The following is a 23,559-nucleotide window of genomic DNA, read 5'->3' as shown; positions in this document are numbered from 1 at the left end:
CTTTTATTATGATAGTTGGCATCTTAGAATCTTGATGAGAGCGGTGTGAGCCTATGGCAGGGGCAGTGGAAGTACTACTGCACAGTAACAGCGAGTACATATTGTGGGAGGTAATGTGTTGTGATTGATTGAACATTGGTTGGCAGATGGATAAAAAAGAGACCTCAGTATTTGAGCCCAGGCTATTCATAATATACAGTACGCCAATGACTAGAATGACCTAACAAAATAACATATAACAATAACATATAACATATAACAATTACAGCACGGAAATAGGCCATCTCGGCCCTACAAGTCCGTGCCGAACAACTTTTTTCCCTTAGTCCCACCTGCCTGCACTCATACCATAACCCTCCATTCTCTTCTCATCCATATGCCTATCCAATTTATTTTTAAATGATACCAACGAACCTGCCTCCACCACTTCCACTGGAAGCTCATTCCACACCGCTACCACTCTCTGAGTAAAGAAGTTCCCCCTCATATTACCCCTAAACTTCTGTCCCTTAATTCTGAAGTCATGTCCTCTTGTTTGAATATTCCCTATTCTCAAAGGGAAAAGCTTGTCCACATCAACTCTGTCTATCCCTCTCATCATTTTAAAGACCTCTATCAAGTCCCCCCTTAACCTTCTGCACTCCAGAGAATAAAGACCTAGTTTTATGTTTATGTATATACAAATGTTTTATTTCAAATTCTGACACTAAACTGAGTTTCAATGTTTAGTCAAGAAAGATGTCTGTGGACCTGAGACAAAAACCCCCAAACAGAATACATGTGTGAATGGTTCAGATAGGTAGTAAAGCTCTTCTTGGCTATTAGAACACCTACCATGGATTCAAGTTAACACAAGATACTTTGACTTTGCCGCAATTATCAGCCACATGATGGATGATGGCCAGAAATAAAACTTATGCATTTGTATGATGGGAAAAGACACTGGAGTTTCTGAATCTGGAACAAAAAACAGGGCACTGGGAGAACTCAGTGGCTCTTGAGAGCAGTCAATATTTTGGTTTGACACACTGCATCATTGGCAATATACTGGTCAGCACTGACTGATTCAAGGTCTGGAACAGCTTTTTGGGTTATGAACACCTCCCACAATAATAATTCTCTTAAAAAGACAGTTGCATATGAGGTTGAGCTTAGTACAACTGAATATTACTGACAGAAATAAAGATTGTCAGAAATTTAAAACGCCATTTCAGGAAGGATCTAAAGAGGCAATAGTTCAGGTCAATTATCACGACTGAATTTTGAATGTTCCCGATAAAATAGACAAAGAAAACCTTTCTGCATGTGGATTTTTGTGAAACTGGACCTAAAAATCTCCTTATGACCAGTAATTCCAAAGAGTCGGAAGTTAAATCCATGGGCATCTACCATCATGCATTATACCTCAGAGGAAGTAAGGACAACTTTTGTATGTCAGATTTTCATGTCAGAGAAAAACATTTTTGACAAACAGAATTTTTCTTGGTAGGAAAAATGTGCCAGACTTACATGGGCATCCATTTATTTCCTGATATACAATGCAAGCTGAACAGTAACCCTGACTGCTCTCAAGAAACTTCCAGTGACATCTCCAAGTTCCTCCGTCCTACTGTCTTTCCTCTCGGTAAATACAGAGGAGAATTACTCACTGAGGACCTTGCCCACCTCCTGTGGCTACACACAGAGGTGACCGCTTTGATTCCTGACATGTCCCACTCTCTCTCCAATTACCCTTTTCCCCCTTATGTATTTATAAAATACTTTGGGATTGTCCTTAATGCTACCCGCCGGAGCTATCCCCTGGCCCCTTTTTTTAGGTTAGTTCCAGAAACTCCTCCAGGGATGTACTTGACCCCAGCTGCCTATACCTGTCCCATGCATCCTTCTTATTTTTAACTAACGTCTCAATTTCCCTCGTCAACTAAGCTTGCCTGCTTTGCCCTTCACTCTAACGGGGACGTACACATCCTGAGCTTACTTCAGTACACTTTTAAAAACATCCCACTTGGCCAATGTTCCTTTCCCCTCTATTAACATGCTCCACTTGAGTGAGACCATCTCTCACACCCTCAAAGTTGGCCTTACCCCAGTTGAGCATTTAACACGTGGGCCTTCTCCGTCCCTATCCATAACTATCTTAAATCTAATCGAACTGTGGACACTGGACCCAAAAGGCTCCTCCACACACACTTCATTAACTTGCCCTTCCCAATTTCCCAATACCAGATCCAGCGTTGCCCTCTCACGTGTGGGGGCCTCCACATACTACTTAAGATAGATACTACTCTATATTGGGAAAGTTAAAATCCTCTACTACAACAACCTTATTTGACCTGCAGCTGTCTGCAATCTCCCTGCACATTTGTTCTTCTGATTCCTGTTGACTATTCGGGGGTCTATAGTACACCCCCAACAAGGTGATCATCCCTTTCTTGTTCCTCAGCTCCACCCATAAAGCCTCACTAGACGAACCATCCATAATGTTACCACTGAAAACAGCTGTGACATCCTCCTTAACCAACAATGCAACCCCACCCCCCCTCCCCCCCCATTTCAAGTTTGGTCCCAAAGAAATAATATTTCAGGCCAATAATACCTGAGATTTGAATCATCCTGATAAGATGGATGTAGCCAAATGAAAAAAACATTTGCTGTTTGTGGTTTTAAAATAGCATTTTCTTCAGATTGCAGTGATGGATAGGATTGACTGAGTTCGTGAATATTTGCATTTAGCTTATGAATCAAATTGAGTTCCACGGCCTACAATAATATTTTCAACACAACCATAGTCAGCAATATTCAATAACTGCTTAAACCGCAACAGCAACAGAGTTAGCCAATCTCTCGCCAAATCGCAAAAAGATACAGCATGTCCATTGGATACATTTTACTTGAAGTTTTCAGTGCAGACTGATGATCAAGAGTCCATTGGATATGCCTGTGGAGTCATTCAGTCATATTCAGAAGTCAGACTTTTTTCTGATTGTAGAATTGGAGACAAGTTTAGAGTGGTCAGAAGATCTACCAGAAGTTTGTAAACCTGTGGCAAGACAGACACTGGACCTTTTCCATGTATCTAGTTTACAAAAAGCATATTTTTAGAAGAGGAATCAATGAAGTACATTTCTTTGCCATCAATATTAAGTTCCGCTATTGGATGAAGGAATTATATATTAAACACACTCTTGATCATCAGTCTGCACTGAAAACTTGAAGTAAAATTTAATTGTTTAAGAATTTAGCATTCAGCTTTGGTAATACAACATTATTATTCTTTGACATCCAATGTGTCTAATTCCATGTGTCAGAATCACATGCAGATGACATTACTTTTTCCAAATTGGCAAAAGCCACAATTTAGCTACGAATTTGCTTGTACCTCCTGATGGTATGCTGTGGCAACTTAATGAGTCAAGTGTATTTTTGAAATGAATCTTTCGAAAATACATGACGTTGTAATTTTTTTAATATGTAATTAAAATTCTTTGATTACAAGGAAATGGCATGGGGATAAGATTTATTTTCTAATCTTTCCCCTGCTTCAAGGATTCCCATGTGATTTTTTAGATGGCTCATTCTACCAGGATACACTGATTGAAGAATCTGTCACAATAAGAAATGAAAATAGTGCTTAATAGCAATGTAAAATTATCAGGATGAATAGATGGTGCTGCACCTAGCAATAAAGTCTCTCGAGTATGGGGAGATTCATGGACAAGGAGGGCATGAATAATTTTCATAGCTATATAATTTTAAAACTGCAGTATATATTTTACAGAATACATTTGAGAGTTGATTTCTGCTCAAAACTGTCAAGTCTCCGAGCTGATAGGAGATCCCAGAATACTTCCGCAATGCCGCAGTGGCCCACATTCTTTACTTTAAAAAAAAATTGATTTATGAAGTTACGGGAAAATAGGTCACATTGTTGGAAAATGTTAAGGATTCCTTTAATTAGAATTCTATAACAAAATGCTTTTTCATCTTAAACGCAAAGTTTGCTAAGAAATCCTGACATTAAATTCCAAGTACAAATCGATCAAATTCGCCATTGATACTCTGTTGACTTTTAGACACACTAAATTGATGTGCGGGGCTATCAGAGTACCTTGGTCTAGGGTTCATCTAGATCAGTGGTTCCCAACATGAGGCGTACGCCCCACAGGGGGGCAATTTGATTTTTAAGGGGGGCAATTGAGCGCGAATGAGGAGGTCTGGGTCCAAATTTTCGATTTTAATTTTTTTGGATTTTCCATCAGATAAACATATGTAGTTTATGTTTCAGATGTTATTTTGGACAAAAAGGTCTTTAGCTAATCACCACGCTGCTCTGCACGTCGCAAAAGCGCGCGATTGGGAAACCTTATTTATTGAATTGGATCGCGTTTGCTTTTAAATGATAAGAATTCTCACTATCACCACTTGCCTCATCAGGATTTTTAGAGTGAGGAGGTGGGGCATGGCGGGCGGAAAACTTGGGAACCACTGATCTAGATATATGTTCACAATCCCTAATCTTGTTTTATGGGGCATTGTATTATAATTCCAAACGTGCTGCAATTTGAAGGTATAGAGAAGCGGAGCTGAAGGGACAACAAGCTAAAGTGCTATCTTGAAAATATCTATCTATCTCACTATCATCAGGTAAGGCATTATTTGTGTTTTTTTCTTGATTCCTTTGGTATCTAAAAATTCTCAGAAGTGATAAATCTGGCTGTAAATTTTTCTTCAGATGCGTTTTCATTTTGTATGTAAAAACCCACGAGAACCATGGGCGATTTAAAACAATTACAGCCAGATTGATCACTTCTGAAACTTTTTAGATGCCAAAGGAATCAAGAAAAAACACAAATAATGCCTTATTGTTGATGAAATGCAGTGAGCAAACGGCCAATGTTCGCCAAGCACTCTGGCTGTTGTTGTCCCTTCAGCTCTCACTTCTATCTACCGTCATATCTCCTCACTTTTGGAATTCTGAAGTAGGCTAAATGTCTCACACGCTTATCCCGATTTCCATCATTATTTACAGCGCAAAAATTGACATTTTCGGCAAGTTTTAACGGGCCCGCTACGCTGGAAACAATGGTAAGTGCCGACTTGCAGTTCAACGCGTGTACTCCACTTGGAGTAGCCTAGCAACAGTACGGGTCATGGGTCGTGACCCGACTGCCGTGAAACCTCCCTATACAACTTGACGCTGCAGTTGCATTAATATTACCTAATCTTATTTCAAAGTATGTTTTCATTTACCTGGGTTTAGTATAATGAGACAGTTTCACCTTGTGGTAACAAACCCCACTGACTGCATCTCAGCTGCAGAGAAAACATTTGCTCAGCTTGTTTGTCTTCTAATTCAGAATATTTTTCTACAGAGGGCACTGCAGCCCAGGTTTCTACCAACAGAGCTGCAGTACTCAGATAAAGGTGGCAAACATTAAGCTTGTGGCCAGCAGGTGCTGGCTGAAAACCCATCAGAGCAGGAAAGAGAAAAGGCTATGAATCCTCCAGGCTCCAGTTACAGCCACTGGAGAATATCAATTAATATTAAATGAAGGCTCCAAAGAGGATTTATGTCGAGGGCTGTTCTAGCTCTGAAAGAAACAAATCAATTCTTTTGGGTCATTATTCTTTGCTGTTACTTGGGTAGAATATATTTAATTTTTGCCCATTGTCCTCCACATCCAGCAAGTTAAAAGCCAAATATAGGCTGCATTATTAATGCTAAATGCAGAACCTGCTTTTGTGCTTCAATCTTGATTCAGCTTCAGAAAAAGCTCAGCCACTTGTAGCCTCATAAACAGATATGAATGATAATGTAATAAAGTGCAAAGTGCACACGTCTCATGTTAAAGAGAATTTACTGCAAATGCGTGAAGTCTCAGACTGAACAAAACATGATGGAACTATTGAAACATCAGTGAAGACAGTTCCAACAGTCACACTGGCAGATGCGTGCCGCTCATATGCCATATTTACCACCCCTAAAAAAACCTTCTACTTACTAGTGATGATGATCCAGGTCAGAAATGTCATGCAATTTGCAGATTCATCTCACTCACGTGAATAACTCACTCTCCAAACACATTGTGACACAAACTGGATCAGTGACTGGGAAGATCGATTCTACGGGCTTCATAACATTTTGCCGAGCACTTCTATTGATTTTACAGAAACTCTTTTAATAAACATCAGTAATGACCTTGTCCTGAATTGCTTTTGAATTTTTTTTGATGCTAAAGGCAGAACCTGCGTTTGTGCTTTAACCAAGATTCAGCTTCAAAAATACTAGTTAAGAGATACGGCGTGGAAACAGGCCCTACAGCCCACTGAGTCCGCGATGACCAGCAATCCCCGTACACGAGTTCTCTCCTGCCCACTAGGAACAATTTAAAGCAACCAATTAACCTCCAAACCTACACTTCTGTAGTCGGAGAGTAAAGGGCTTGTCCCACGATGCCAGTTCACCCAAGAGCTCTCCCGAGTTTAAAAAAAAAATCAAACTCGTGTTAAGTACGTAGAATGTACGTAGCGGGTACATCGGAGCTCGTGGAGGTCTCGTCGCGGCTCGTATTGCTAACGGCAGGTACTCAGGAAACGCGGAAACTCGTGCAGTTTTTTCAAGAGTGCGAAACATTTCCAAGAGTAAAAAAATACTCGTGATGAGTTCCCACGAGTTTGATTTTTTTAAACTTGGGAGAGCTCTTGGGTGAACTCACATCGTGGGACAGGCTCTTTAGCAATCTCACCCCGTGTCTTATCAATAATAGATTTTCATGAAGAAGTCTTAATGGTAAACAGTTGTTGCATTCTCATTTTGTGCTGTTTTAATGTGTCTTTTTAGGTGTGGTTCATTCCTGGTGAAATTCTGCACTTCACTCCAGCAGAGTGAAGCTCTGAAATGAAAGGTCCAACATTTGCTGATATTGGCAGCAAAGACTTCCTCATGAACATCTATTACTGATAAGACATAGAAAAGATTGACTGATAGAAACAATTGTGTTGGCTAATTGTCAATTGATGGAATGTCCTGTTAGATTCTTGTTCTCGTTCTATTTCCCCTTGCTCCGTTATTGAGTCGCAGTACAAGTACAAAAAGATACAAGTGAGTAAAAAGCATCCTTACTTCTGACAGTCACCGCAATCAATATATCCATTGGTTTCTTTGATGGTGGGGTCATTTACAAATGCTGGATACTCTGTGTCACAGGGCTGGAATGCATCCAATTTCCGGTGTTTATGACCTGTGAATGATAGTTGAAGTAGCATTAATCACAATTCGAAAGGTTCAGGATGAAGTTCATAGTTGTGTTAAAAGAAGAGACTAGGAATCCTATACTGAATAACACAATTCCTAACTCTGCAAAGGCTGTTCACCTTCTACAAGGCTCAAGCCAGAAGAGTGATGAGATATTCGCCACTTGCCTGGACCAGTGCAGGTTCAACAACATGCAAAAAGCTTGACACCATACAGTACATAGGCACTGCATATACAACCATTCACTCACTCCACAACCGACGTACAGTGGCAGCAGTTTGTACTATCTGCAGGATGCACTGTGGTAACGCACCAAGCCAGCACCTACCGAACACATACTAGCCCTGTCCCATGGTACGAGTTCATTCCAAGAGCTCTCCCGAGTTGAAAAAAAATCAAACTCGTGGTAAGCACGGAGAATGAACGTAGCGGGTACGTCGGAGCTCGGGGACGTCTCTTAGCGCTAACGGCAGGTACTCGGGAAGACTCGCTAACGGCATGTAAGCACGGGAAGACTCGTGAAGCTTTTTCAACATGTTGAAAAATGTCCACGTGAGCCCCGGGTACCGACGAGTGGCCATTACCGTAAATCTCCGAGTTCGAATCAGGTCAAACTCGGGAGAGCTCTTGGAATGAACTGGTACTGTGGGACAGGGGGTTAACCTCTACCAGCTGGAAGGAAAAGAAAGCAAGGGCATCGTAGTACCACTGCCTGGAAAATGTCTTCCAAGAATCAAGAGTGTTTTATTGTCACATGTACTGATATGGAACACATGCAGCAGCACAACACGTTGCCCACACAACATCCTCCACTGGAAATTTAGCACCGTTTCTTCACCATTTTCGGGGGGGATTCTCCAGACAACATTGTGACTACACCCACACTTCAAGAAGTGCAGCTGTTCAAGAAGGCAGCTCACTACCACCTTCCCAAGGGCAGCTAGGGGATAGGTAATTAGTTGCTGGCTCAGCCTGTAAAGCCCACATGCCTCGAATGAATAAAAATGAGCCACGTTCTTAGAGGTTTTCACTAACTGACTTGCTTCCTAAATGCAATGAGAGAGGATTTTAAATGGGAGGAGTCAAACGAAAAGTTATTGAGGGTAAGGACCAGCTCCGCTAGTCTGAAGAAGGGTCTCGACCCAAAACGTCACCTGTCCTTTAGCTCCATGGATGCTGCCTACCTGCTGAGTTTCTCCAGCATTTTGATCTACCTTCTGCTTCCTAAATGCAAATCAGTTGCCTGATCTTCTACCTGGCTCCATAAAAAGTTACTACTAAAATGAGATGACTGGAGTTGTATTTGATGTTTACTACATATGTTTCCCATCTTAGTGATATCATTTTCTGCCCTGAATGTCATATGAAGTCATAGTTAATCAGCACTGATATGGGCCCTGTGGCCTGCCACATCCATGCTAATATTTTTGCCCATCTAACAGTAATCCCATTTACCCACATTAAGTCTATTTTCTTAATGCCTTGTCTGTGTAAGTGCTTGTCTAAATGTCTCTTAAGCATAGTTATTGCATCTAATTCCACTGCCTCCTCTGGCATTGAATTCCACATATCACACACACACACACACTAAACAACAATCTTTCTTCTCAAATTCCATTTAAAAGTTCAAGTTCAAGTGACAGCTCCTTCCTGTCACTTTAAGCCGATACTCTCATGTTTTTGATAGGGTATGGGAAAAAGATTTGGACTATATACCATATCCATGTCTCCTACAATTTTGTAAACGACCATCGGTTCACTGCTGAGCTTCCACACTCCAGAGAAAACAAACCCAGTCTATCCAATATTTTTCCATAACTAAAGTCCCCATTCCAGGCACCATCCTTCACACTCTCTCCAGTGCAGCCCCACCCGTCCTACAGTGTTTTAACTAGAGCTGCACACAATACTCTAGGTGGGGGTCTAACCAGTATTGTGTGAAGCTGCAACACAAAGTCCTGACGTTTACAATGTTTCCCCAACCCAAGGCAAGCATGCCACAAACCTTGTTCACAACTCCATCTATCTGATTTATCAAGCAATTTCAGGCATCTATGAACATAGAAACATATAAAATAGGTGCAGGAGGAGGCCATTCGGCCCTTCAAGCCAGCACCACCATTCATAGTGATCATGGCTGATCGTCCCCTATCAATAACCCGTGCCTGCCTTCTCCCCATATCCCTTGACTCCACTAGCCCCTAGAGCTCTATCTAGCTCTCTCTTAAATCCATCCAGTGACTTGGCCTCCACTGCCCCCTGTGGCAGGGAATTCCATAAATTCACAACCCTCGGGATGAAAAAGTTTTTTCTCACCTCAGTCTTAAATGACCTCCCCTTTATTCTAAGACTGTGTGTGGCCCCTGGTTCTGGACTCGCCCAACATAGGGAACATTTTTCCTGCATCTAGCTTGTCCAGTCCTTTTATAATTTTATATGTTTCTATAAGATCCCCCCCTCATCGCCCCTCAACATGAACCTCAAAGTTCCTCTGTTCACTAACATTTGTCAGTGCCCCACCCTATTCTCAAACTGCATCACTTCAGGCTTGTTCGGATTAAATTCCATTTGGCCATACGACGCCCAGCTTTCCATCTGATCTCCTGTAGCCTTGGTCAACCTTCCTCACTCTCCACAACATCACCAGAGGAGTTTTAAAGATATGAATTGCAAGTTGCAATTGACAAAAGATGTTTTCGTTTTTATTTTGAATAAGTACAATATATTTTATGAACACATAAAAATAATTGGGTTTTTCACAATCTAAGCAGAATCAAATTCATTTCTAAATGTGAGAAGCGTAATGCGTTATTATAATAATGCAATGTAGATGTGAATGACCTGGGAGAGACACTTACCAAAATGGAAGACGGACTTGGCTGAGCAGGTCACATGACACGTTGAAAAGGGAAAGCAACAGTTCACATGATGATCACAGTCACATGATGAGCGGCAGAATGGATGATAATAATGTATGGAGCAAATGTGTGAAAGAGACAGAGACAACAGAATTAGAATGAGAATGATATCAAGTTTGCCAGCCAGAGGCCTGAAGAAAGATTATCTACACGCAGGAACTGCTGTTCTTACTGAATGTAAATGAGCTGATCCTGTTTGTGTTTCAGCATATTCGTTGGTAGTTTTTGAGTCGGTTTATGACTTGGTATTATCAACTTTTTAGTTTGTTTTATAGAAATCTGCAAAGTAGCAATGGACGAACATGATGATCCCAGTTTTCTTGGGATTCCTTTCATGCACGACCACTGGGCTATTATTGAAATCCATTTCACTCTTTCCTCCTCTATTAGTCAAGTTACCCCCTTTAGATAGAATTGAGAACGACCAAATATCAGCTCTTTCACATTCACAGCAAAGTTCCATTGACAACTGATGGACTTTTATTTCAACAAATATTTATTCCTAACAAAAGTCGATGATTGCTAAATGACTACAAAAGCTTTTTGTTGGCATCTTAAAAAAGACATTAGACGAGCAAAAGAACCATGATACCAATTTCTGTCTGGATATTGTATTTACAAATACAAATGCATTTGAAAATGGAGCAGATTCCCCCAAAAATCGCAGTTCAATAGCTCTGTTTACAAAAATGGAGTAGACAACACATATAAACATACATCTTTTACTTACCATTTACCATGTTATCTACATTCCACAGGCTACAAATATGGAATTCAACCAAAACTCTGCAAAATTTAAGGAGATATTGTCTCACAGATTATCAACAACCTCATGTTACACCACCAGTACCCATGGGACATATTACAATGCATCACTTGATAGAAATAATATGAGACTGTATGGGCTCTTCTCTTTCCAAAACTGGATGTTTTCAAGACAGAGTTAGATTTGGCTCTTAGGGCAAAAGGAGTCAAAGGGATATGGGGAAAAAAGCAGGAACTGGGTATGGAATTTAGATGATTAGTCATGATCATATTGAACGGTGGTGCTGGCTCGAAGGGCTGAATGGCCTACTCCTGCACCTATTTTTCTATAATGCCTCCTCCACTGCCAAACTGGAGGAAGAGCATCTCATATTACACTAGGTAGTTTGCAACCTAATGATATGAACATTGACTTCTACAATTTCAGGTAACTAACCTCGAGTCAATAGAGTCAAGAGTGTTTTATTGTTATATGTCCCAGATAGAACAATGAAATTCTTACTTGCAGCAGCACGACAGAATATGTAAACATAGTACACTGTAAACAATATGATACACGAGAGAGAAAATAACGTTCAGAGTGTGTATATATATATATACATATGCTCCACTACAAACTGCTGCTCCTCTTCTCACCCCCTCGTTCTTTCCCTCTCTCCTCCCTGTCCGCCATAATATATATAAAATATATTATAATGAAAAGATGAAACAATATTTTTAGTTAAATATTTAGATATTTTATATATTTACATTTGGAGTATGGGCATCACTGGAAATTCATAAGATAGACAACATTTGCTGGAGTAACTCAGCAGCAGAGGCAGCATCTTTGGAGAGAAGGAATGGGTGATGTTTCGGTCGAGACCCGGAATGTCACCCATTCCTTCTCTCCAGAGATGCTGCCAGTCCCACTGAGCTACTCCAGCATTTTTGGCCTCTTTGGTTTAAATCAGCATCTGCAGTTCCTGCCTACACTGGAAATTCTTTGCCTATTGCTCATTCTCAGTTGTCCTGGGGGGAATTTTTAGTGCACATGTTTAGTGTAGGAATGGACTCACATGTGGGTTAGAATACCCAGTTCCACGGATCCTTCCCCTCGCTCCGTTTAGCATGTGTGATGGATGAAAGAACACTTCACTCTGCACTGATAAGTAACAGGACAACATTTCTACACAAAAATGTTCAATAACCACTGGACGTTATGCAGGCCTGATGTTCAAATGCCAAAATAGAACTTTTATTATTTTTGATTTTGGACCAAATGAATGGTGTTAGGGATCAACTACACGCACATGGCATCTGGCTGGTGTTACATGTGTAGCGGCACCTAGTGGTGGGGCTGGGTATTCAGAACCCTCGTCATTGGTCGGGTCTGTCACGTGACCGGGGGGGTGGGTTTGTTCACGGGTTTTGAGCGTAATCAGTGTGGTATTATGCAATAATAGTGTAAGGCTGAGCAGAGGGGCACTAGGACCCTGTGTGCCAGAAGCCAGGCTCCAGTAACCGGATGTGACTGGAACCCAGGGTGTGGGCAGTTAGGGAGTTGCCTGGGCTTACACACGAGGCTGTTGCTGTTGCTGCTGTTGTACAGATTAAAGATATACTCTGTTTACGTCATGGTACGAGCCTTATTACAAGCATAACTCGACAATCAGTAGTTAGCGCTCCTCGCATCGACTGGAGCTGTAATCGTTAGTTCTAGACTAGGTACACTGTGTTTCGAGCATTTGTTTTTGTTAATAAATAATATTTCGCTCAACCTGCCTGGTCTCACTACACATGCACGAAATGTGGGCCATTTCCTACCCCACAATATAAGCACAGAAGTTGAAACTTCCACAGGTCTGCTGGTCCCAATAAATACATCAGGAGCTCATTCAGGAACCAGCCGCACCTGAAGAAGTATCTAATATCTTGCACTTATATAAACATCTATAAACAAGGAAACTGCTTATGTAAAGTTGTCAAACATTTCTCCAGGACGCCATAACAAGTTGTTTGATAAACTTTACTGCATGGAGCAGAAAGATCTGACAGAAATATTTATTATTATAACCATATTGGCACCAAGTGAAACTAATATAATGACATGCCCCAGTAGAGTTCACATTACTGCGCAGTTGCATGTTCTGTCTGGAAACAAACGTTACAAATATTTGACAAATAATCTCCCGTGAAAACAGTGCCCCTTTTCAACCTGTAGAGTTTATATTCTTTATAGAGTTAAATGCATCACAGATAACCATTTCTGAAAGTCATACCATGCCCACATTTGGTTCTAGTATAATATGTACGTACGTGAATAAGTTGCTCACGAACCATCTTACAGCAGCAAAGAAAATATATAAGGGCTAAAGAGAGAACAAAGAAGATATTAGACTAATACTAAATCATTTCCTTTGTATACAATATTAAGTTGAAAAATACTGCATATAGATTATGGAAGAGTATGGCTATTTTTTTACTGGTGGACATTTTTCATCAAGCTGAAAAAACGTCCTGGCTTACCTGATGCCCCGAGTACCTACGGCTGGCATAACGAGCTGCTACGATATATCCAAGGACTCCTATGGACTCGTTACGAACATTCTGCGAGTTTGAAAACTCGGGAGAATTCGTGAATAACTCGGGAAAGTGGGACAGGCCCTTTAGCGTGTGTGTGTGTGTGATGCTGCAGGCCGCATCCCCCCCCCCCCCCACCGCAAACGCGTGTCGAGGGGAGGGGACAAAACGAGTCCCACTTGGTCTAGTTACTTTTAAAGTTATCTGTTCAAATCTCCCAATGACAACCTGGTGTCCTTTAAATAAGAAGAAAAGAAACAAACCGGGGCATGGGTTTTTAGTTTTACTAAGACCACTCATCGACAGTCCTAGTGCGGAGAATTCTGCTCCAATATATGGTTGAAGGAAAGTGATGCCCAACACGGGATGTTATTTAATGTGCAGGATATCATCAAAAATGCTAATGTGTATCCAAATTTGTGATTGGTGCAATTTCATCTGGAATTGTTCTCGAGCAAGATTTAAAGTTGCTTGTATCTAAAAAAGAGCCAGCATGCGATCCACTGTATCGGATTATGTTCCAACACGGAAACTGCTCCTTGTAGCACCGTCCACACCTCCAATTCTCCAGCATCTGCCACCTACAACAGCCGTTTCTGCAACAGCAGCTGGTAACATACAACTCATACAGGTTTCATGAATATTTCACTGATGTTAAAGGGGCTGTCCCACTTGGGCGACTTAATTGGCGTGTTTAGAAGAGTTCGAAAACATGACATGTTGAAGACCTCCTTCGACTATGTTGAAGACTAGCTTCGACTAGCTACAACTAGCTACGACTAACTTCGGGAAAATTGGACACTGAATAGTGGAGAGTGAAGACGACCTCCTTCGATCTCCTTCGACTATGATGAAGACTATCTACGACTACCTTCGACTACCCTCGATTACCTACGACTAACGTGCCGATCTACTACAACTAAACCTACGAATAAAAAACGTATCGATTTTTTCCATGGCGACCTTTTTTTACTCGCGGGCATTTTTTTTAACAGATTGAAATAAACGCCGCGACCTAGCTGAGGCCTCGAGTGCGCGGAGACTACTCTCAAGCATGAAGGAGAGTTACGAAGACCTCCTACGACCTCGTGTCGACCATGCTGCAAGTATGAGTCGAGGGCAAACTCGCCAGAACTTGTGGATTAGGTTGCCCAAGTGGGACAGCCCCTTAAGAGTCCTAAATTAAGCTCCAGCATGTAATTATGGAGCAGATACTCACACTAATCATTGGCTCCGACCCACTGTGATGATCGGAATGTCCTTTGCACATGGCTTGATTGTCATAAAGTTTCACCCTATGATAAGGACAAGTTTAGTTATTAATACGTGGGGCAAAAACCAAACCAATGTTGATTTTGTTTACATTTCCAGAGGATTAGATTAGATTAGATTAGAGATACAGTGGCCCAATGGGTCCGTACCGACCAGCGATCCCCGTACATTAACACTATCCTACACTCACGAGGGACAATTTTTACATTCACCAAGCTGATTAACCTACAAACCTGTACGTCTTTGGAGTGTGGGAGGAAACCTTGCGGTTCCCGGAGGTTCCCGGAGGTTTTTGTCAGTCACCTGCTTCCACTACCTGCAACCTCCGGCAACCACCTGCAACCTCCGGGAACCGCACGGAAACCTTGGGTGGGGCGCAAAGTCTCCAGAGGTTTCCATTCAGGTTTCCTAAGTGGGACAGGGGCATAATTAAGACCGCAGTGCCAGCTTTCAGAGTTCAGCTACTTGCCCTGACCCGAGCTTTTCAGCCAATTATTATTGAAGTGTTCCAGATTTAATGAAACTGCACCTTCACAGGGCATGCATCTAGACAATAGACAATAGGTGCAGGAGTAGGCCATTCAGCCCTTCGAGACAGCACCGCCATTCAATGTGATCATAGCTGATCATCCCCAATCAGTACCCCGTTCCTGCCTTCTCCCCCTATATCCCCTGACTCCGCTATCTTTAGGAGCCCTATCTAGCTCTCTCTTGAAAGTATCCAGAGAACCAGCCTCCACCGCCCTCTAGGTCTGAATCGTGCAACAAATATAAGGAGGCAACATCTTACTCGTTAAACATTCCCATGTTCACTAGTTGTGTCATCACCGATCCATCCACTTCTCCCAGAAACCTTCCTGTCTGAAAGAGAAATGAAAAACATTGGGAAATTGTAGCATTTCCTGCTCAGATTGTACTGCTTATCTACTTGTTATCTAGCTATTTTATTAAAAACCTTTTTAATTTTAGCCTTTGTCCTCGCCCCCACCCTTCCTCATCTCCATTCCCTCAAGTGCAAAGAATGCAGTCACGAACGGCAACTGTGAACAACTGGTAAAGCCAGTCGCCAAAGGATTTGCCTCGACCACATAAAGCTTCCTCCACTGCCTTGTCTTCATTTCTCTGCTGCAAACTGTTTCCTTAAACCTACCCTCCCTGTCGCTGCACATGACATCCAACAGCTGCTGAGACTCAGAGTTCTTTGTCGTGAAAGATCGAGACCATCCAGTTATTGTCTTGGACTCTCTCTTCTTTATCCTTAAGGGGTTGGACAGGCTAGATGCAGGAAGTTTGTTCCCGATGTTGGGGAAGTCCAGGACAAGGGGTCACAGTTTAAGGATAAGGGGGAAAATCTTTTAGGGCCGAGATGAGGAAAACATTTTTCACACAGAGAGTGGTGAATCTCTGGAATTCTCTGCCACAGAAGGTAGTTGAGGCCACAGTTATATATATTTGGCTATATTTAAGAGGGAGTTAGATGTGGCCCTTGTGGCTAAAGGGATCAGAGGGTATGGAGAGAAGGCAGGTACGGGATACTGAGTTGGATGATCAGCCATGATCATATTGAATGGCGGTGCAGGCTCGAAGGGCCGAATGGCCTACTCCTGCACCTAATTTCTATGTTTCTATGTTTCTATCCCTAGCTTATCGAGGTAAACCTTTAACCTCTTCCATCTGAGCACTGAACTGGCATTTTTCTCTCAAATGTTCTTACTCTTTCTCCAAGCACAATGTCCACAAGATCATAATAAAGCTGTCAGACTGTGCATATCTCCAAGTTTGCGGATGACACTAAGCTGAGGGGCAGTGTTAGCTGTGAGGAGGGTGCTAGGAGACTGCAAGGTGACTTGGATAGGCTGGGTGAGTGGGAAAATGTTTGGCAGATGCAGTATAATGTGGATAAATGTGAGGTTATCCATTTTGGTGGCAAAAACGGGAAAGCAGGCTATTATCTAAATGGTGGCTGATTGGGAAAGGGGGAGATGCAGCGAGATCTCATGCCTGTCTTATTCAAAGGGGCCTCAAATGTTGAGACTTTACACTAGATATTCTAAATATATTTGCTTGCTCTTAGTTTGGGGGCCTCTAAAATCGAAATTGGCCTGGGCCTCAGTTCATCTATGAGAGGGGCCTGGGCAGGAGAATCAATCCATTCCCTCATCATTATATCTGGGAGCATTGGAGATTTATGTTTAGTTCCATCTTCTTTCTCATCTATATGCTTTCCCTTGAGAATATTAACAGCATCAATTTCACCAGCATGCTGATGAGACCTAGGATACCACTTCTTGCTTCATCCGTTTCAGTCTGTCAGAAGATTCAGGATAAACAGAAATTCTATCCAACCTTGAGGACCCAAGCCACGATGTTTGGTCCCCGCTACAAACTCTTCACTAATTAAATCCTTCCTCCAATTCCTCCTGCTAGCTGTTTAAGAAGGAACTGCAGATGCTGGAAAATCGAAGGTACACAAAAATGCTGGAGAAACTCAGCGGGGGCAGCAGCATCTATGGAGCGAAGGAAATAGGCAACGTTTCGGCCCGAAACCCTTCCGGGTTTCGGCCCGAAACGTTGCCCATTTCCTTCGCTCCATAGATGCTGCTGCACCCGCTGAGTTTCGCCAGCATTTTTGTGTACCTCCTGCTGGCTGCCTGAAATTGAACCAATCCATTCATTTTAAACCAAGGTCAACTTTGGATCACTTTGGATTGCCTATTTCCACCTCCAAAACTTCCTTCTGATTCAGTTGTCAAAACACATCCATCCCATAGCTATCTCTACACTGGACTATTGCCATAGACTCCTTCATTTTAACTTTGTAAACGTGAGGTTATCCAAAAATATGCTGCCCATATTCTAACCTGCAGCAAATTGTGTTCCCTGAATTATGCAGATTCCTTGAGCAGATCCTCAGATTTAAATTCTTATCCTCATGATCAAATCCCTTCACCTTCTTATTAGTTTTTGTTATTCACTCTGGCCATAGAGCTCTCTGAGACATATATATATATATATTCTTTCAAGTCTGGACCTGATCATTGCTGAATTTAATTTGTTCTTCTTATCTTCTATCCCGTGTATATATTATCTCCAGTCCCATGAGCTATTTTGTATGATAGCTAATGCATTTGCTCTGAAACATAGAAACATAGAACATAGAAATTAGGTGCAGGAGTAGTCCATTCGGCCCTTCGTGCCTGCACCGCCATTCAAAATGATCATGGCTGATCATCCAACTCAGTATCCCGTACCTGCCTTCTCTCCATACCCTCTGATCCCCTTAGCCACAAGGGCCACATCTAACTCCCTCTTAAATATAGCCAATGAACTGGCCTCGACTACCCTCTGCGGCAGAGAGTTCCAGAGACTCACCACTCTCTGTGTGAAAAAAGTTCTTCGCATCTCGGTTTTAAAGGATTTCCCCTTATCCTTAAGCTGTGACCCCTTGTCCTGGACTTCCCCAACATCGGGAACAATCTTCCTGCATCTAGCCTGTCCAACCCCTTAAGAATTTTGTAAGTTTCTATAAGATCCCCCCTCAATCTCCTGAAGGTCTGGATATACTTGTACTTGCCTCAACCCTTCCTACCCCTTCATCTCGGTAATTATGTTGACTTTGTCTAATCGTATTCTGACTTTCCAAGTGTCTCGATACTATTTCCTTAATGATGTACTCCAGCATTTTGTCGAGGACAGGTGTCAGATTAACTGATCTGTAATGTAATTCCTGATTGATGTCTGTCCCACCCTTTCTAAAACGGTCCGCTTATGTGCTATGCAGATCCTTAGCAACTCTCAGGGCACTTTCAGCACTCTGCAACCCAATTAATGTATTGTGGAATCTATTTGATATCATTACATTACAATATTAGACGTTACAAGGCCTTCTACGCCCGCACCTCCAGACTCAGGAACAGCTTCATTCCCAGAGCTATAGCGGCTCTGAACCGACCCTGCTGAGTTCCCCCCATCCCCCCTGGACTGTCTCCCTCGGATGGTCACGTCACACAGTCACATCTGCACTTTAGTCTGTTTGAACTGTCTTGACTATTTTACTGTTCTTTTTACAATCCATGTTCTCGGGGTATCTAAATCTAAATCTAAATTTATTAGTTATTTATGTTATGACATCGGATGGAAGCTGCATACCAAATCTCGTTGCACTTATGTGCAATGACAATAAAATATATTATTATTATTATTATTATTATTATTATATAGTTAGTCCTGCAGAATATTTATGTCCATCAAAATGATCTTTTAAGTGAAGGGATGCAAGGAGGAATGACAGAATGGATGTTAATGATACAGTTGCGAATGAGAGTACGTGTTATGTGCTGCAACTGCTCTGCTTATGAAAGAGTTAGCATTTATAAGTAAAGGTTTTGACTTATGAAGCTACTAATTCAGTGAAATTGCAGTTTATCACACATAGCTGCATTGCCATGGCAACCACCAATTAGACGTTCCCCATTTTGGTTCTGTAAAGTTAGTTTGACTGCAAGTGTGAATATTCAGAGGCAGAGATCTTAATTTACATATTTTACAATATACTCATCAACTATTTTCGCACATGGAGTGAGAAATAGTTGATGTGTGACTATGGTAACAGTTAATTTCTATTTAATCTCCAGAGGGGCTGATGACCCTTCTGAAAATGTTTGGAAGCCTAATTATCCTTGCTTGAAGTATTCTTCAACTATGTTCCTCACATATGAGTACACAGACAATAGACTATAGACAATGGGCAATAGGTGCAGGAGGAGGCCATTTGGCCCTTCGAGCCAGCACCGCCATTCATTGTGATCATGGCTGATTGGCCCCAATCAATAACCGGTGCCTGCCTTCTCCCCATATCCCTTGACTCCACTAGCCCCTAGAGCTCTATCCAACTCTCTCTTAAATCCATCCAATGATTTGGCCTCCACTGCCCTCTGTGGCAAGGAATTCCACAAATTGGCAGGGAATTCCACAAATTCAATATTCATGTGTGATCATCCACAATCAGCACCCTGTTCCTGCCTTCTCTCCATATCCCCTGACTCCGCGATCTTTAAGAGCTCTATCTAACTCTCTCTTGAAAGCATCCAGAGAATTGGCCTCCACTGCCTTCTGAGGCAGAGCATTTCACAGATTCACAACTGTCTGGGTGAAAAACATATTATTACTTTCCTTCACTGACAGCAGAAATGCTAAGAACAAATAACTCTCCATGTGCTCGGACATGGCCATCACTAAACTTGAATGTTTGTGAACATTGAAAAGAATTACCAATAAACATTTGCAATAGGTTAAGTATTTATAATACCAGTGACACACTCCTTTCACATTTCAAAGTGGATTTGCAAGAACATGAATTAATACATACAACTGTTGTAAAATATCTCACCATGTTCAATTTACCTTCTTTCTGCTTCAGATTAACACAATACTTACATCTTCCACTTTGCCGGAGATCAGAATGAATCCATTGTTATCCACTAAGAAACAGTTTAGTGCCTGCATGATAAAGATAAAACTATAGTTCATTTGAGATGTATCTTGAATTTTTTTCAAAACATATTTAAAAAATCCTTTGTCTAGTGTAATAATGGATGGATTGTAACTCACATCATCTTCACAGCTGATGGGGCATCTTCCTTCAATATCGCTGCACTGAAAATGAGATGTGAAAATATAAATGAGTCCAGCATAAATGAGTCAAAATGTTGTTCTAATTTAACAAATCATTTGTTCTTTTATTAAACATTTTAATAATCTTTTCCAAAGCTATAACTGGACCAACATTGTTTCATTGTAAGAAAAATGAGGCATGACCTTCCTTTTTAAAAATCAATAAGCAAGATCATTTTTCAACAGCCTTTATCAACAGTGACCAGTCTGCACCCAATATGGTTAAGAGACTTGTTGTCTCTGAATGATGCTATTTATGTATGGTAGTTGTTTTGGAAACATATAGAACATAGGTGCAGGAGTAGGCCATTCGGCCCTTCGAGCCTGCACCGTCATTCAATATGATCATGGCTGATCATCCAACTCAGTATCCTGCACCTGCCTTCTCTCCATACCCCCTGATCCCTTTAGCCCACAAGGGCCACATCTAACTACCTCTTAAATATAGCCAATGAACTGGCCTCAACTACCTCCTGTGGCAGAGAATTCCACATATTCACCACTCTCTGTGTGAAAAATGTTTTTCTCATCTCGGTCCTAAAAGACTTCCCCCTTATCCTTAAACTGTGACCCCTTGTTCTGGACTTCCCCATCATCTGGTACAATCTTGCTGCATCTAGCCTGTCCAACCCCTTAAGAATTTTGTATGTTTCTATGAGATCCCCCCTTAATCTTCTAAATTCTAGCGAGTTAAAGCCGAGTCTATCCAGTCTTTCTTCATATGAAAGTCCTGACCATCCCAGGAATCAGTCTGGTGAATCTTCGCTGCACCCCCTCTGTGGCAAGAATGTCTTTCTTGCCATTATCTGTCCTAGTGTGTAGAAATTCAGCCTATTCTGGCTAATGTAATCAAGGGGGCAGTGTGGTGGCTTGGTTGTATCCACGTGTGTACGCTTGAAGCCAAATGTCTATTGCACATGTTTATCAGGCCAAATTATACCCTTTTGTGCTAAAATATGCTTTCTAGCTGTAATAGTGGAATTATGTATATCATTTCCATGTTTTCCTTTGAATTTGTGACTATTATTTTAGAAATGCTGGTCATCATATCTTTGGTGCATAATTGTGTTGCAAAAATCTGTTATCTTGAAAATCCCAATTGAAAAAGTTGGGAAAAGTTACTGAAAAAGACTGTATTTTGACAAATACAGTCCAAGCAATAAGTAGCTTTATGAAAAATAAATTCTAGTTAACAACACAAATAGAATTATTGCAAACATAAATGCATTTGTTAACATTTTAATATTAACTTATTAGCTTATTTTAATATTAAAATTAGTAATTCTTCTCCATCTAAAGTATTCTGCAGCAACTCGGATGAAATAACCTGTCTTGTAATGCTTACTTTGTCATTAGATAGAAGGGAGAAAATTGAGATGGATTTGAAATGATAATGAAATACGTAATATCTCAGTCATCTGGGATCAGTTCTCTTGGATGGAACTTGTTTTTACTTTGGTTTCATTGCCATTAACCAGCAGTACCAGATAAAGACAAAACAATAGCTGTCTCAGGCTGCAGCTCTGTTTTCCCTGATACACATTTATTCCACAAAAGATGGACACACAATGCTGGATCAACTCAGCAGGACAGGCACCATCTGAATAGAAAGAATAGGTGGCGTTTCGGGTTGGAACCCTTCTTCAGACTCTCGACCCAAAATGTCGCTCATTCCTTCTATCCAGAGAAGCTGTCGGAGTTACTCCAGCACTGTGCGTTTATCTTCAGTGTAAACCAGCATCTGCAGTTCCTTCCTACACATTTATTCCACCAAAATTCCACTTACATCAGTGTCATTGGACTGCAGAGCAGAAACAGGCAGGGGAAGCAGTAGGATGCAAGAAGAGGAAAACAAGCATAAACCAGGTTATAGACCAGTATAAATCAATATAATCTGCTATACCAACATACATGAATAGACACTTCAAAGCAAACTGATCTTTTTTATTCTGGATTTTAAATCATGTATTGTGTTTTTTTGTATATCATTTCTAAGTGCTTGCTAATTCATGCTTTTATGTGATATACTAAGATTTTATATGTATTTTATGGTGTTTTTATATGCAATGTATTTGATGTAATGTCTGGACCTTGAGTCCGAAATAAATAAAGTTGAATAATATCACAGCATATTAATCAAATATAGAGTTAAAATCAAACATGCACCAACATATAACATTCCACAACAAGCTTTTACACAACGCTCATCAAGTGTTCACTAAACGGTGGCCGATTAGGAAAAGGGGAGATGCAACGAGACCTGGGTGTCATGGTACACCAGTCATTGAAAGTAGGCATGCAGGTGCAGCAGGCAGTGAAGAAAGCCAATGGTATGTTAACATTCATAGCAAAAGGATTTGAGTATAGGAGCAGGGAGGTTCTACTGCAGTTGTACAGGGTCTTGGTGAGACCACACCTGGAGTATTGCGTACAGTTTTAACTCCAACTCTGAGGAAAGACATTCTTGCCATAGAGACAGAGAAGGTTCACCAGACTGATTCCTGAGATGTCAGGACTTTCATATGATGAAAGACTGGATAGACTCGGCTTGTACTCGCTAGAATTTAGGAGATTAAGGCGGGATCTTATAGAAACGTACAAAATTCTTAAGGGGTTGGACAGGCTAGATGCAAGAAGATTGTTCCCAATGTTGGGGAAGTCCAGGACAAGGGGTCACAGTTTGAGGATAGAGGGGGAAATCCTTTAGGACCGAGATGAGAAAAACATTTTTCACGCAGAGAGTGGTGAATCACTGGAACTCTCTGCCACAGAAGGTAGTTGAGGCCAGTTCATTGGCTATATTTAAGAGGGAGTTAGATGTGGCCCTTGTGGCTAAAGGGATCAGGGGGTATGGAGAGAAGGGAGGTACAGGATACTGAGTTGGATGATCAGCCATGATCATATTGAATGGCGGTGCAGGCTCGAAGGGCTGAATGGCCTACTCCTGCACCTATTTTCTATGTTTCTATCAACATATCCGCCTTGGTGCAGTTCAAACAACATACCCGCCTTGGTGCAGTTCCTAAGCACACCTCCGGATCCACTGATCTGAAGACGACTATGAAATTCTCAGCAGTAAAATCTACTGACAGATATTTGTGCGGCTTGTTGCCA

The 23,559-nt window shown here is 41.4% G+C and overlaps 1 protein-coding gene across 1 annotated transcript in view; it reads right to left on the bottom strand.

The window, feature by feature from the left end:
* The window catches only part of cacna2d4a (calcium channel, voltage-dependent, alpha 2/delta subunit 4a), a 173,563-nt gene that overhangs the window by 24,849 nt on the left and 125,155 nt on the right, over positions 1-23,559 (bottom strand). Inside the window, exons 28-35 of the mRNA XM_055650903.1 lie at positions 20,383-20,427; positions 20,209-20,271; positions 15,563-15,633; positions 14,720-14,795; positions 13,237-13,289; positions 10,904-10,959; positions 10,114-10,134; positions 7,124-7,241 (exon numbers count right to left, since the gene is read on the bottom strand). Of these exons, the coding sequence (XP_055506878.1) occupies positions 7,124-7,241; positions 10,114-10,134; positions 10,904-10,959; positions 13,237-13,289; positions 14,720-14,795; positions 15,563-15,633; positions 20,209-20,271; positions 20,383-20,427 (503 nt within the window). The remainder of the gene's footprint in view (positions 1-7,123; positions 7,242-10,113; positions 10,135-10,903; positions 10,960-13,236; positions 13,290-14,719; positions 14,796-15,562; positions 15,634-20,208; positions 20,272-20,382; positions 20,428-23,559) is intronic.

This window comes from Leucoraja erinacea, chromosome 19, assembly GCF_028641065.1.
Source record: "Leucoraja erinacea ecotype New England chromosome 19, Leri_hhj_1, whole genome shotgun sequence".
NCBI classification, from domain to species: Eukaryota; Metazoa; Chordata; class Chondrichthyes; order Rajiformes; family Rajidae; genus Leucoraja; species Leucoraja erinaceus.
Note: the sequence above shows the minus strand (reverse complement) of the source record. Positions and strands in the feature narration are given on the sequence as shown.